The sequence below is a fragment of the Myotis daubentonii genome, chromosome 17 (genome assembly GCF_963259705.1).
Source record: "Myotis daubentonii chromosome 17, mMyoDau2.1, whole genome shotgun sequence".
Taxonomy (NCBI): domain Eukaryota; kingdom Metazoa; phylum Chordata; class Mammalia; order Chiroptera; family Vespertilionidae; genus Myotis; species Myotis daubentonii.
In genome coordinates this window covers 40,302,824-40,318,819 of record NC_081856.1, presented here as the reverse complement: position 1 = coordinate 40,318,819, position 15,996 = coordinate 40,302,824, and the positions used below count along the sequence as shown (strand labels likewise).

Sequence of the window (15,996 nt, the reverse complement as noted above, 5' to 3'; positions counted from 1 at the left end):
TTTTTCACGTGTCATTAAATTAAAACTTGAGGAGTTTTGTTTTCCTATTTTTAGTTCTTTTGGAAAGTATCATTAACTCTACAGCTGTCAGTGATAGCCGTTTAACTAATCATTGCACTCTTTTCAGGCTCTAGTTTAGCTGAGCAGTGTGGTAGGAGCAATTGTATGCTGGTAAATATTTAACAACTAGAGGCCCGGTGCACGAATTTGTGCACCAGTGGGGTCCCTCGGCCTGGCCTGCAGGATCGGGCCAAAACCGGCTCTCCGACATCCCCTTAGGGGTCCTGGACTGTGAGAGGGCACAGGCTAGGCCAAGGGACCTCCCTGGTGCATGATTGGGGCCAGAGAGGAATGTGGGAGGTTGGCCAGCCGGGGAGGGACTGCAGGAGGGCTCCAGGGCATGGCCTGCCCTTCTCGCTCAGTCCTGATCAGCCGCACCCCAGCAGCAAGCTAACCTACCAGTCGGAGTGTCTGTCCCCTGGTGGTCAGTGCACGTCATAGTGCCTGGTTGACTGTCCCCTGGTGGTCAGTGCACGTCATAGCGAGCGGTTGAGTGGCCTTAGCATATCATTAGCATAGTACACTTTGATTGGTTGAACAGTTGGCCAGATGACTGGATACTTTGCATATTAGGCTTTTATTATATAGGATCACTTCTCCAAAGGGGGAAAAGCCCTGATTTGTAGCATTTGCAAATATTCATGATGTAAATATTTCCGACATGGCTGGTTTAAAGCCATCAGTGTGACGTCACTGAACACAGAGTTAGGAGGAGATAGATGCTGACAGTAGCCTGCCTCTTGGCTCCAGAGCACCACTGGATAAGGAGCGGTGACTATGGAGTACGTAAGGGTCCCAGCGTTCTTACTTTTCAGTGTGCGTGGACACAGAGTTCACGAACTCGTGACAGCCGATGAGGAAGTTTCCTGTGACATTAGAGTCTGTGTCGCAGACTCTGTGTTAGTCAAGAAGACTTCAGGTGCAAGGAATAGAAAACCCAGCTGAAACCGGCTTAGCACATAAAGGGAATTGATTGATTTACCTGATTGAGAACTCGAGAGGTACATGTTGAATCAGGTGAGGATCAATCCTGAATTTCATATAACATGGACCTAATTTCTTTCTATGTTCAGTTCTCACTAAGTGGATTTTTACTCCATTTTGGGAGGATTCCTCCAACTCATGACCCTAAATTGACTTCTGGTAGCTCTGAGGTCACCCAAATCCTCACTGCTAACACAGGGAGTCTGGGTCTCGGCACCGTCAGACAGAGTCTGTAGGAGTCACTGTGACGGGCCCAGCTTTGCTCATTGTGGTAGGTATTACGCAGGGACGTACTCAATTCAGTCCAAACTACAAAGCTGAGGACGGAGGAGCCATTCCTTCTCTTTCAAGAAAGAAGGAAGACAGATGGTAGAGGGCCAAACAACAGATATTCCTTACAGTTCTTTCCAAAATACATGTTCTATTTTCTTCATTCAGAAGACTTTAAGTAATCCAAAAATTCACCTATTTTTAGCCTGTTATATAACACATTTTTAGAGAACAGGCATAAATTAAAGGTTAAGCAATTAAGTTCACAATGTGATATTATTTTCTATCAGGTATTTTTGAGACTGCTGAAGAAACTTTGCTATAAAAGTGGTAAAAAGGAATAATTTTTTTTTTGGGGGGGGGGCTGGATTTATATTAAAAAACATGGATACATTCAAAAGGAAGTCCTAACTGCAGTGTCTAATCTGGGCATCTCATCATCCTCAATGTCTCAAACAAGCCTCTTCATTGACATCCCTCTTGCAATGTGGCGGTTAAAAGAGAACATCGTGTTTCAAAAGCACTTGGTGAAATTTAACAGCCTTCTTTAACAAAGCTCAGCCCCGCCAGTGCCTCCAGACATTATGGTTCTACTTATTTGGGGCCTTACTTCAGTAAGCATCACTGTTGTTGTTTTTTTAAACAAAAGAGTGTGTGGTCTCACTCATATGTGGAATCTAATGAACAAAATAAACTGATGAACAAAATAGATCCAGAGACATAGAAGCATGAAATAGACTGATGAATCTCAGAGGGAAGGTGAAGGTGGGTGGGGAGAGATTAACCAAAAAATTTATACGCATATATGCATAACCCGTGGACACAGACAATAGTGTGGGGAAGGCCTGGGGGTTGGGGGGGTGGGTGTGGAGTGGAGGGGGTCAGTGTAGAAGGAAAAGGGGCATCTGTAATACTTTTCAACAATAAAGATAAATTTTTCAAAAGAGTATGGAGCCGAAACCGGTTTGACTCAGTGGATAGAGCGTCGGCCTGCGGACTGAAAGGTCCCAGGTTCGATTCCGGTCAAGGGCATGTACCTGGGTTGTGGGCACATCCCCAGTGGGGGATGTGCAGGAGACGGCTGGTCGATGTTTCTCTCTCATCGATGTTTCTGACTCTCTATCTCTCTCCCTTCCTCTCTGTAAAAAATCAATAAAAAAATATTAAAAAAAAAAAGAGTGTGGGGAACACGCTAGTAAGAGGTTTCAAGAACAGAACAGGTTCTTAAAAAGGAGGTGTTTTATGGAAGTTTTGCTCTCTGGGGGGCAATGCTATTTTCTCTACCTCGGTAAATAGTTCTTAAAATGCCTATCATGTTTTAATGTTTTTATGTGTGTAGGGTTTGGGGCAGACTTTCTGAGAGTAGGAATGAAGTGAAAACAGTGACACCCTAAGATATTAGTGTGTATATACCACTTTTGAAAACAGTCACTTTTGAAGACAGTCTGCCAACGAGTCCATTTTACAGTATTTTACTGGACTGGAAGTATAAAGATTCCAGGGTGCCTGTCTTGAAGAGAATACACTGCAGCCAGTGGGGCTGACTGATGCCTCACTGAAGCAGTGTGACGTTGGTGGAGGGAGCTAAGGAGCACCCGCATATCATGCTGGCACGCAGATGGCAGGTGCTGTTTTCTCTGCCTGAGAGAGAACATTCTGGAAGATGTGTTGGGTTTCTTTCATTGATTTAATTGAGCCAGATAGGAATTGCAGATTATGTAGAACCAATTTATGTGAGTTTCTTCAGCTTTGTATCAATTACATATATATATATATATATATATATATATATATATATATATATATATATATATATATATATGATGCTATGTGTGTACTTATTGGCACATAAACATATAGCAGGAGTTACATAGGAAAATATCTATTGCCACAAATACTGATATAATGAAGATTCCAACTTTTAAATGAAATATCTTTTGTATGTTTTTTGTTTTGTCATGGTAGTTGCTCCAAACAGTACTGTATTGATTTGTTACCATGAATTCTCTTCCAAGAAAAATCTTGTTTAGCAAGTGCTTCCTTTGTACCGGTCACTCTCGAAAATAATCTGATTGAGTTGTATTCTCATGCAGGTTAGTGACAAGCTAATTGATAGAGCTGCAGCTCTATTTTTCAAAGACTCTTGCTGTTCTGTTACTAAGAAGCAGCTTTCCTTTAACTCTTCATCTCTCCCTATGTCAAGCAATATAGTTTTCTCTACATCTCTGAAAACAACCACTTAAGTTCTCAAATCACTCTTACAAATTAACAAAATAGCACAAGAGAGATTCAGTATTTCAGAGAGTGAAGAGGTTGATATTTTCAAGATTCATGCTTTGAAGGAACATTCTTTGCTTGTTTACTTAAGAGTAGTATTTTGGGTATTTTGTGAGTTTATTTGTCTTGGTATACTACAAATAAGAAAAATCAGTAGTGTGAGTTTTGGCTAATACTATAATGCTGTTTCTGAACTTTCTGGACTTACAAGCTTGGAAGAATCAACATCTTCTGTGGGATTTTTCCCCCCCCACTTTATTATGAACTACGGGGTATAAATGGTTGGACTTTATTATTGGTTAACATTCCTATGAAAATGAATTATCTTGAATTTTTATTGCATTTCTGCTTCAAGAATCTACTAAGTCATTTTTAGGAATCCCAGAGGAGAGAAAGGCCTTTATTTGTCCTCACACCTCTCACAATCTCTCCAAGATCCATACTTAATTCTAGGAAAATATTCTGTATGGATTCTGCACAGATGGAGGATGGTGCTGCCACATATCCTAGACCCGCGTTTAAATGTGAAATTCAGGAGACCAGAAAACAGTGCAGGACTTTTGCAACTCTCCCCACTCTTCCAACACTGGTCTTTTCTTAGTTTTATTTAAGTTTATTAAAATAGTTAAATGTAATTTTCAGAAGTGTAATAGTAACACCTAGATAATTGGCTTTAGGTATAAAGGGTATTTGTGGTGTTTCCTTCTTTTCTGTTTTTATTTTCTTTGAATGATTGACTAGAGCAGTGATGGCGAACCTTTTGAGCTCGGCGTGTCAGCATTTTGAAAAACCCTAACTTAACTCTGGTGCCGTGTCACATATAGAAATTTTTTTATATTTGCAACCATAGTAAAACAAAAACTTATATTTTTTGATATTTATTTTATATATTTAAATGCCATTTATCAAAGAAAAATCAACCAAAAAAATGAGCTCGCGTGTCACCTCTGACATGCGTGTCATAGGTTCGCCATCACTGGACTAGAGGCATTGAGAGGTTAAATGATACATTAGAATAAGCAAAGCTTGATTTAAACTCACTGTCTAACCAACTTTTCAGTTTACAAAACACATTTTTTATAAAATTTCTACAGAAACTATTACTTTCTGCCCCCATAACCACCTTGGGGAAACATTCTCTTGAATAATTGAAAAGAAATTATAGAGTAGACCTACTAAACCATCGCCGTCTTTCATTATCAGTATACATTTCATAGGAAAAGCAGTGTAGTAGACTTATCAATAACAAACACAATGAATTTTTTAATTTTAAAAATACTATCATTCATATAGGAGAACATGGCTTACACATTTCTGAGTCTGTTTTGAGTATATTGTCTAGAAATGCCTTGGATGTAGGATGCATTTGGCATCCAGTACTGTGAGGCACTAATCAGCTAAGTACCATAATCCTCCTTACAGGGCATTCTCCCTTGACCTGGAGCTATATACAGTCACATAGTAACAGCATTAAAGAATAACCTTTTCCTTAACAGGCCCGTTCCTAGAGGATTTTATGACTCCACCCGCGAATGAATGTTGTTTTATGTGTAACTTTTCAGTAATTGGCTTTTGAAATAAAATGATGGTAAGCAAACAGAGACATTCAAATCATCTGATTAAGGATGGCTCCTGTGATTTTGCTAGAGCTAGAAGGATTAAGTGAAAGCACCGCCTGGCCCTGTGTCCATGCATTTTTGTCAACATGATGCTTCGTGCTCGACAGATGTGCATTGGTTGAGCAAAAGGTAAAACTGTAACAATTTGTTAACTATTGTGGTATGTAATAAAAGATAAATCTGTTTTATGGTTTTTAATGAATATAAATGGTTTGATTTGTTAAAAGCTTTTTGTAGGTGTTATAGGAATGGACCCTATGTATTTCATGTTTTACAGGATCGTATACGTCTTTTAAATCCTTGATTTAATGTGTCTTAACAGCTTCAAGTTTCATCATTTGATTGCAATGTTATGTTTAAACTATATGGTTAGCATGTGTAATTGAATGAATGAGGTATCATTTTAGTGTATTTAGCAGTATCCATGCAGTAGAAAGCTTTAAAAAAGATGGTCTTTTTTCAGATTATTGATTCTTTAAATGTTGTTTCTATTTTTTCATTTATAAAATGACAGTTTTTAAAATGAGCTCTGTAATAAAGATTATGACTAAGACATTTTCATATACATAGCACTTAACTGTAATAATATACAATTTTAATTTTACAGAAATTACTAATTTTTAATCCTTCACTCTACTCTTAGTGTCCTTATGATTTTGAAAAATTACATAGGTCTTAAAAGTTAAAAACATTTGGACATTAAAACTTGTTCCCATCTAATCATTTACTGTCCTTATAAACGTTTTTACATGCTTACTGGATTATATTTTCAGAAACTTGATTATTTTATAGTATATGTATGGTCAGTATTGATAATATACCGGTGGCATAATAACAGAAACTACATAGGCATGTAAATGTTGTAAATATTAAAATAGAAGCTATGGTAAAAATACAATGAATTACTGTACAGTATATGCATTGACTGCCTTTGGGAAATTGGGAAAGTGACTTTAATTGGGAAAAGATCTTTTCATTTAGAGTTTCCCCATCAGTCAGTATAATTTTTAGACATGAAATTTTAAAGAGATTAATTGGTAGTTTCTTGCTCAAACTATCTAGTCAAGTGTGAATACATAGCCAGAATATTTAGAAATACGTAGATTGATGGTTAGTCCATATTACAACAGTTATAAACAATGAACAGAAATGCTTCTGATTAAAGTCGAAATAGTATATTTCTATATGTGATTTTTCTATAAACTGGTTCCGATTAAGGTGACTATAATATAGTGAAAAAGAAAACGATTCTAACAATCGAGGTTTCAATAAAGAGAAGATGAAAAGGTATTAGGCTAATATAGAGTGAATATAAATATATACTGATATTGTATTGGTCAGAAATTGGGATTGATAGAATGTATAGGCATAAAAATTAAAGCATTATATAATGTCACAAATACATTTTATTCTAAAGAAAGGCATAATTTTGGATTCTGCCTCTTAATTTTTCATAGTCTTTGAAGGATTAAGTGAGATGTAATATCTTAGATGAGTTGCTCCATTTTTCTGAATTATAATTTATGGGTCAGATACTGTTAAATGCTTCATGATTATATAGGGAAGTTTAGAAACTATCATTATATTATTTTACCTATAAAATACTTTCCAACTGATAATAATAAATACTAAGGCTTGTTTATAAAGACCAGTAGCGAAGCTAGAGATTAGAGATACAGTAGTTGAATTTTCATCAATTCCTGAAAAATATGTCAAAATAGAATATGCAATAATTCACAATATAGTTGTTAAAAATTGTTTTGACAGGGTATTTTAATATTTTGGAGTAACTAATTTTAGATTCTTTATTGTTTGGTAAGAATATTCTTTAGAATAAAATCTTACCTCCTAGCATACCTTTAATATACTGTAAGGTAACTTAACCATATTTTTAGAAACCTAATTCCATGTTAAGTAACAGTGGCAATAGTTTTCAGAAATTGTCACCACTATTCTATTATTACTTAAATCCAGTACAAATCAGTATCTACAATATGATTCACATGTTTTAGGCAAATTTTATAATCTCTAGAATAAAGTGATTGCTGGATTTAATATTGAATTTAATTTATTGAAGGTATGATTTTTAAAAAGCACTTATATGACTTGCTAAGGGCGAATTGTTAATATTCTTTTTACTGGAACTGAATTATCTAAGTAAATATTCTTATTTATTAATAAAATGAAATATATTCCTTGTGTTATTAAAGGCTCACTATATTTATATCCTATTTACTTTTAAAAATTCATGCTAATCCCTCAGGGACTTAAGTGTTCTGTTTTACTTTTTATTCTACTTCTGTCCTATAATAGTAGATGTTAAATATATTACTAGATGTTAAATATATTACTAGACATCCCTAAGTTGCAAAGAGTTTTTGTTCTAAATGTTTAGTTGTAAAATGATTGATACTCAAAATATATTTTGCCATAAAGCCATTTTATAAACAAGAGTTGGTTTCTGAAACCCAACCACAAGAGCCAAATTAACATATAATAGAGCTGAGTTACACCACTAATAAAAGCAGTTCCTTCCTTTCACTTGAGGTGCTGTTTACTGCCGGGGCACAAAAAGGGAAAGGAAATAACTAGACTATTTTAGCCATCAGTGGGTTTCAATATAGAAAAAAAAGAACAAGCCATGAAAAGTAGAGATAGTTTAAGGGAGATTTAATCAGTTCTCTAATTCACCATGTCTTCTCTAATTCAGTGGTTGAGCACCTCGTCTGTTTCAGCCTCCTTAGATCCAGGTTGCCAGCCCTCACGAAACCCAGGATTTTAGAGGTGTTATTGGTAATCTTGGATAGAAATGCATAAGATTACCCAGGGAAGTTCCGCGAGGAAGAAAGTCACCATTATGTTGAATTGCCTTCAAAATATCCAATTTCCCCTTTAACATTTTCTGAAAATTGTTACTTCATTCATATGTTTATGTATAGCTACATAATTTCTTATTCAGCTCAGATTGAATTTTACAGAAAGTAGAATTTATTTAATCAAACAACCTCCAAATAAAATTTAAACAGTTATTTCCTATGTATCATATACATTGGTGAAACTCTAGGATTTTACTCTTGGAACAGTACCAATTTCTTGCTATTAAGTAAGGCTTATGAGTGACTGCTGCATTTCTAGAGACACTCTATGTTCATTAACTTAGATTGGAAAAAATTACATGATTTTTTACATACCCAAATGTGCTTGAATCCTTAGCATAAAGTCTGCATCTAATGGAGGTTAGATGGTCAGTTTGAGAAGGAACTGATGCTTTCATGTTCTTTAGAGAAATTTTCATTTATCTCAGTATTGTAGTAAAGTCTGTAGATATAACTAGCCACTTAGTGAGATATGACTATGCTAAAAATATTCATCTTGACAGGAGTATATTCGTATTGTTGTTGTTGATTTTTGTTTTGTTTTTGTGATGCTTTAAGCTTTCATTTAGGCATATTAACTTGATGAAGTTGTGGTATCACTATTATAATATCATAGTTCCTAAGAAATTGGAGAGAGTTTTAAAATCATTTACCCTCTTGCCTGGCCGGCGTGGCTGAGTGGTTGAGCGTCGACCCATGAACCAGAAGATCACGGTTGGATTCCTGGTCAGGGTACATGTCCGGGTTGCAGGCTCGATCCCCAGTGGAGAGCATGCAGGAGGCAGCCCATCAATGATTCTCTATCATCATTCATGTTTCTACCCCTCTCTCACTCTCCCTGCCTCTTTCTGAAATCAATAAAAACATATTTTAAAAAATGGGCAGAGGACCCCAAACACACTTCTCCCAAGAAGACATGCAAATGACTAATAGATAACTGAAAAGATGCTCAACTTCACTAGCTGTTGAGGAAATGCAAACCAGAACTACAATGAGATACCAGTTTTGTAGCTTCTGATTCCTTTATTAAAACCTTTCCTACCTGGAAAACCCAGAGTGACTTCTGTTTTCTGTAATGAACCCTCATTGATACATCCACAAACTGTACTGCAGGTACGGGGGAAAGGGACCAGGGACACACAGGAGACTTCAGAGGACAGAGATGATGTTGCTGGGTTACATCATTCCACATGTATCTTTTCTCTGTTCTTGCTTTCGGGTCAAAAAACACTGTCTGAGAAATTCACAACTGTGCTGTTTAACATTGGTCATCTTTACATTCAAGCGATCCCATAAATTCAAGTGATCCCACTATTTCATTATCTCCCATTCATGTCTTCTGACACAGTTTTCATAGCAGTTATTCTAAACCTCTTCTGTCATATTCAGCATCCCAGTTCCATTGCTTCTCATGGCTAGTGGTTGACATTTTCTGAGTTCGTGCCAGAGAAGAGGACAAGGTGTATATTTTTTTTGACAAAAAGTATTAATACTGAGTGTGACTGCAAGGTCCATCTGGCTGTATCAGTGTTGGGGTGGGGGCAGATACAACATATAGTGTCTTTCTCTGAGGCTATAAGGAATATGAGGGGTCAGAGTGACGCTTGAGAAATGTCATCGAGCTGGCCTATCGTCCTTAATGAAGGTGGAATAAGAATAGCAGTCCTTTCTGACTTCAGGGGTTTTGTGATGAATAAGTCATTATCGTTGGTTTTATTTAAATTGCTTATTTCAAGTTAGAGCAGAAAGGAAGGGTTGGAGCTGTGATGATAAGAGGAAGACTTAGAGGACCCAATGCCAGAAGTGATTGACATAGGTAGATGAATGAAAAATGATTTTTTAAAAAGTTTATCTTTATTGTTGAAAGGATTACAGATGTCCCCCTTTTTTCTCCATTGACCCCCTCCATCCCACTCAGCCCTGCCAGGCCTTCACCGCCCTATTGTCTGTGTCCATGGGTTATGCATATATGCGTATAAATTTTCGGTTAATCTCTCCCACCCCCCACCCCCTATGCCCACCCTACCTCTGAGAATCGTCAGTCTGTTCCATGCTTCTATGTCTCTGGATCTATTTTGTTTGTCAGTTTATTTTGTTCACTAGATTCCACACATGAGAGAGATCATATGATACTTGTTCTCTGACTGGCTTATTTCACTTAGCGACCAACACTTAGCTTTAGTTAGAAAGTATTCAACTCTTGAGCCAAGTCAGTTTGACTTCATTATTTTGTTAAGCAATTTTCATACCAAGGTGTCAGAATGGGGAGAATGGAAGGTAGGATTTTTTTTTAAAGTTTCTGAATAACAGTTGGGAGATAGCTGAAGTTGGAGCCAGGCAAGGAAATTAGAAAAAACTGTTTTACATCAGCAGAATTTGATGGTTATCTAAGTTCTGAATAAGTACATTTCATATGTAGTGTATCAGTCTTTTAATAACCACATCAAAAGTATCTTTTAAATTTCCAATTTGAACTAAATAGAATGCATTTAAGTAAAACTTTTGTTTTGGCATGAGTTTGAAATGAAATTTAACAAAGAAGCAAAAAGAACCATTTGAATTTAACCACCAACCTTTCTGTGAATCAATGAAATGTAGAATTCTTTAAACGTTGCCCTTCTCATCATTTTTTTTCTTTGATTACTTAGGAAAAGAAGTCCGTCAGTGTCCAGAGATCAGAATAGAAGATACGACCAACGGGAAGAAAGAGAGGAATATTCACAGTATGCGCCTTCAGATAGCGCAATGCCTAGGTCTCCATCAGATTATGCTGACAGGCGGTCTCAGCGCGAACCTCAGTTTTATGAAGAATCTGATCACATAAATTACAGGGACCCCAATAGGAGAAGTCATAGGCATTCCAAAGAGTATATTGTCGATGACGAGGACGTGGAAAGCAGAGATGAGTATGAGAGACAGAGGAGAGAGGAGGAATACCAGGCACGCTATCGCAGTGATCCAAATTTGGCCCGTTATCCAGTCAAGCCACAGCCCTATGAGGAACAAATGCGCATTCACGCCGAAGTGTCCAGAGCACGGCACGAGAGAAGACATAGTGATGTTTCTTTGGCAAATGCCGAACTGGAAGATTCCAGGATTTCTGTGCTAAGGATGGAGCGGCCATCAAGGCAGAGATCTATATCTGAACGTAGAGCTGCCATGGAAAATCAGCGATCCTATTCCATGGAAAGAACTCGAGAGGCTCAGGGGCCAAGTTCATATCCACAAAGGACCACAAACCATAGCCCTCCGACCCCCCGGAGGAGTCCAATACCCATTGATCGACAAGACATGAGGCGGACCGACTCCCTAAGGAAGCAACACCACTTAGACCCTAGCTCCGCTGTGAGGAAGACGAAACGGGAAAAAATGGAAACGATGCTCAGGAATGATTCCCTCAGCTCCGACCAGTCCGAGTCGGTGAGACCGCCACCGCCGAAGCCTCACAAATCCAAGAAAGGAGGTAAAATGCGGCAGGTGTCACTGAGCAGCTCGGAGGAGGAGCTCGCGTCCACACCCGAATACACAAGCTGTGATGATGTTGAGATTGAAAGTGAGAGTGTCAGTGAGAAAGGTAAGCTGCTCCGTTGTGACCACACAACTCCCTGCAGTCGATTAGCTGAGAGTTCTTTGTTTTAGGTTGTACTTGGGAGTAGACATTTAAAAGTTAGATATTCCCACTTTTACTTAAAAAGTGTTTTAATGGTGTTGGTCGCGTGAAGAAAATTTCCAGGTATAAAATGTGAACATCCTCTGTAGGTCTGTTGATTTTTAAAACTGTTTTGTTTTTATGCTTTGTTTCTGAAAATTTTCTTACCCTACTTGATGGCATATTTTTTTCTATTAGCGGCATAACCTCTTTTGTGTTTCCTTTTAAAAGTACAGTGGGGCCTTGACTTACGAGTGTCCCGACTAACGAGTTTTTTGAGATACCAGCTGTCTCTCGGCCGATTTTTGGCATTGAGTTGATAGAGTAATTTGAGTTAACGAGCTCCTTAACGAGCTCGGTCTCGGAACGCATTAAACTCGTAAGTCAAGGCCCCACTGTAACAATATGTTTACTAGAGAACATCTGAAAAATTCTTCAGCGTGTAAAGAGTGAAATACAAGTTATCCATAATCCTGTTCCCCAAATGTAACCATCATTAACATTTCGTTGTATTTCTTCCCTTTTTCCTATGTATGTGTTAGGATTTTTTTTCAATTGATACCATATCACTCGCTTTTCTCAAGCCATTAGATATTCTTCAGAAATATGTTTTAAATGGCTGCACTAATATTCTATCGTAAGGATATACCACAAACTAACTATTCCTTTATTTGGGGCATTGCAGTTGCTTCCAGTTGTTATTATAAATGATATTATAATGGTTATGTTTATGCATAATTTTTGCCTATATCTCTTAGTATTTCACAAATATATATTTGTGCTTTGATTTTTTTGAGCTTTTACTTCAGATTAACATCCTGTTTTCCAAAAAGGTTATAACACTCTATATTCCTGTCATATGCTTTCATCATCAAATAGGCTTGAGCTTTTGGGCTAGATGCACCATATCTTTGCTATTTGAATACACCACAAAAAATGCTATCTCATTTTAATTTGAATTGGATTGTGCGGTTGAATATTTTGTATGTAAATTGGTGTTTGATATCTTCTATGAATTATCATTCCGTTTATTTCTTCTGCTCATGTTCCTATTGGGTATTAATTTGTTTTTGTCTTATTGATTTTATAAGAGTTTTTTATTTGCTCATTTAACTGTCATCTGTTCCAAATGCATTTCACATTTTGATGTTTACCTACTAATTTTCTTTGGTCATTGGGAAATATTGAACATAATATAGCTAAGTCTTTATATTCTTTGTTGTTTTTTTTCCTATTCCTTTTATCTCCAGAAAATCTTTATTCATCCCCAAATTAGTTGAATATTTAACTCTAATTTCTCATGATTTTATTATTAATTTTAAAAATTTTAAACTTCTTAATCTTTCTTTCATTTATTTTGGTGTATGCCAAAACACACCAGATAGGTGAGTATCTAACGTGACTCCATTGTACCGTCCTCCCCCACCTCCACACACACAATTTTCTAACACTGTTGGAGGAATAATTGATTTCATGTTTATAAGAATGAATGGAGATCAATAAAGGGATTCAAGAAGGCAGCTGGATGTGAAATTAATATTGTATGAAAAACAATTAGAAAATATAAATGAAAAGGAGTTTACGTTCTGAACTTAAAACAGAAAATGTGATTTAAAATAAATAATAAGACATGAGGAGGGCCTACATGAAGAAAGCTATAAAACTTGACTGGGTAACATACAGGAAGAGATTCACTTCATGTTCCTAATTGGGGAGGCCAGCTACCCTAAAGATGCATATTCCTTTCAGATTATCTCTTGGGGTCAATAACACTTTAGTCATAATCTTAATTGGTTCATTGAACTATCCTATTTCTAAAGTTATACTGGGAGGTGTAGAGGAGGAAGAACTTAACTCTTTTACCACCTCTGCATCTAGGTTCATTGGCTGGGGTCCTATAAATTAGACTGACAAAAGACAGATTAACAAGAGAAAAACCAATTTATTATCATGTGCATTGCACACATATATAGGAGCACTCAGCCAGGAGAAGCTCAAAGGGATGGTTAGAATTTGGGCTTATATAACACAAGAACAATACATTTTTAAAGACAGGACAGGACAAAGGAAAAGGACTTTCAGCTTCTAGGGGTGACAAATTGTAGGAACTAATTGAAGAGAAGGGCTAATTTTAGCAGGGTTTGTTATGTTGACTCCTGTGGTGCTTATAAGGTCAGGAATTATATCCAGTGGTTAACTTCTGTCCTCCTGTTAGAGAAGGGGGTGGGATCACCTTTCTAAATACATGTCCTGCTTTTAGGCAAATAGGGAGAGGGCAGGGAACTTTGCTTGTATCTGCTTCTCCTCCCTCCAGGCCTTCACCACCCTATTGTCTGTGTCCATGGGTTACACATATATGCATACAAGTTCTTTGGTTGATCTCTTCCCACCCATCCACCCCGTACCTTCCCTCTGAGACTGGACAGTCTCTTCCATGCTTTCCTATGTTTCTGGATCTATTTTGTTCAACAGTTTATTTTGTTCATTAGATTCCACATCTGAGTGAGATCATGTGATTTCTGTCTTTCTCTGACTGGCTTATTTCGCTTAGCATAATACTATACAGGTCCCTCCATGCTGTCTCAAAGGGTAAGAGATTCTTTTGCTTTTTCTTTCTTTCTTTCTTTTTCTTTTTTTTTTTTTTTACTGCTGCATAGTATTCCATGGTATAAATGTACCACAGCTTTTTTATCCACTCATCTACCGATGGGCACTTGGACAGTTTCTGGATCTTAGCTATTGTAAATTGTGCTGCTATAAACATAGGGTTGCATACATTCTTTCTGATTGGTGTTTTGGATTTCTTAGGATATATTCCTAGAGGTGAGATCGCTGAGTCAAATGGGAGTTCCATATTTAATTATTTGAGGAAACTCTGTTTCCATAATAGCTGTACCAGTCCGTATTCTCACCAGCAACGTACTAGGGTTCCTTTTTCTCTACATCCTCGCCAGCATTTGTCATTTGTTGATTTGTTGATGGTAGCCATTCTGACAGGAGTGAGGTGATACCTCATTGTTGTTTTAATTTGCATCTCTCTGATGATCAGTGGCTTTGAGCATTTTTTCATATGTCTCTTGGCCATCTGTATGTCGGCTTTGGAAAAGAGCCTATTTAGGCTCTCTGCCCATTTTTTAATTGGATTGTTTGTCTTCCTTGTATTAAGTTATATGAGTTCCTTATATATTTTGGTAATTAACCCTTTATCAGGTGTGTCATTGGCAAATATGTTCTCCCATGCAGTGGGCTCTCTTTTCATTTTGTTGATTGTTTCTTTTGCTGTGCAGAAGCTATTTATTTTGATGTAGTCCCAGTTGTTTATTTTCTCTTTGTTTTCCTTGCCTTTGGAGATGTATCAGCAAACATATTGCTATGAGAGATGTCTGAGATTTTGCTGTCTATGGTTTCTTCTAGGATTTTTACGGTTTCACAACTTACATTTAAGTCTTTTATCCATTTTGAATTTATTCTTGTGTATGGTGTAAGTTGGTGGTCTACTTTCATTATTTTGCCTGTACTTGCCCAATTTCCCCAAAACCATGTATTGAAGAGACTGTCTTTATTCCAGTGTATGCTGTTGCTTCCTTTGTCAAATACTAATTGAGCATAATGGCTTGGTTTGATTTCTGGGTTCTCTGTTCTGTTCCATTGATCTGTATGCTTGTTCTTGTGCCAGTATCAGGTTGTTTTGATTACAGCATTTTGTAGTATAATTTCATATCTGGTATTTTGATCCCTCCAACTTTGTTCTTCTTTCTTAAGATTCCTGTGGCTATTTGGGTCTTTTTTTGCTTCATATAAATTTTGGGGGTATTTGTTCTAGATCTGTGAAATATGCTGTTGGTATTTTAATTGGGATTGCATTGAACCTATCGATAGTTTGGTAAGACTCATTCTTTTTTTATGGCTTAGAAATATATATATATATATATATATATATATATATATATATATATATATATCTCACAGCTTTTTTATCCACTTGTCTATTTATGGGCATTTGGGTTCCTTCTGTATCTTGGCTACTGTAAATAATGCTGCAATGAACATAGGGGTGCATATAGTCTTTCAAATTAGTGTTTTGGGTTTCTTTAGATATATACACAGGAGTTGGATCACTGGGTCATAAGACAGTTACATTTTTATTTCTTGAGGAAACTCCATACTGTTTTCCATAAAGACTGCACCAGTCTGCATTCCCACCAACAGTGTAGGAGGGTTCCCTTTTCTCCACATCCTCATCCATACTTGTTTGTTGTTT

At 36.9% G+C, this 15,996-nt stretch overlaps 1 protein-coding gene across 50 annotated transcripts in view; it reads left to right on the top strand.

Annotated features, from left to right (window-relative positions):
* Nucleotides 1-15,996, top strand: part of RIMS2 (regulating synaptic membrane exocytosis 2) — a 341,566-nt gene that overhangs the window by 131,866 nt on the left and 193,704 nt on the right. For 49 of the 50 annotated variants that reach the window (XM_059671962.1, XM_059671979.1, XM_059671970.1 and 46 more), the window contains one exon: nt 10,735-11,660. In XM_059671962.1, coding sequence (XP_059527945.1) covers nt 10,735-11,660 — 926 coding nt within the window. Of the gene's footprint in view, nt 1-5,285; nt 5,340-10,734; nt 11,661-15,996 lie in introns of those variants that run through there. The other variant, XM_059671969.1, reaches the window with a different exon arrangement.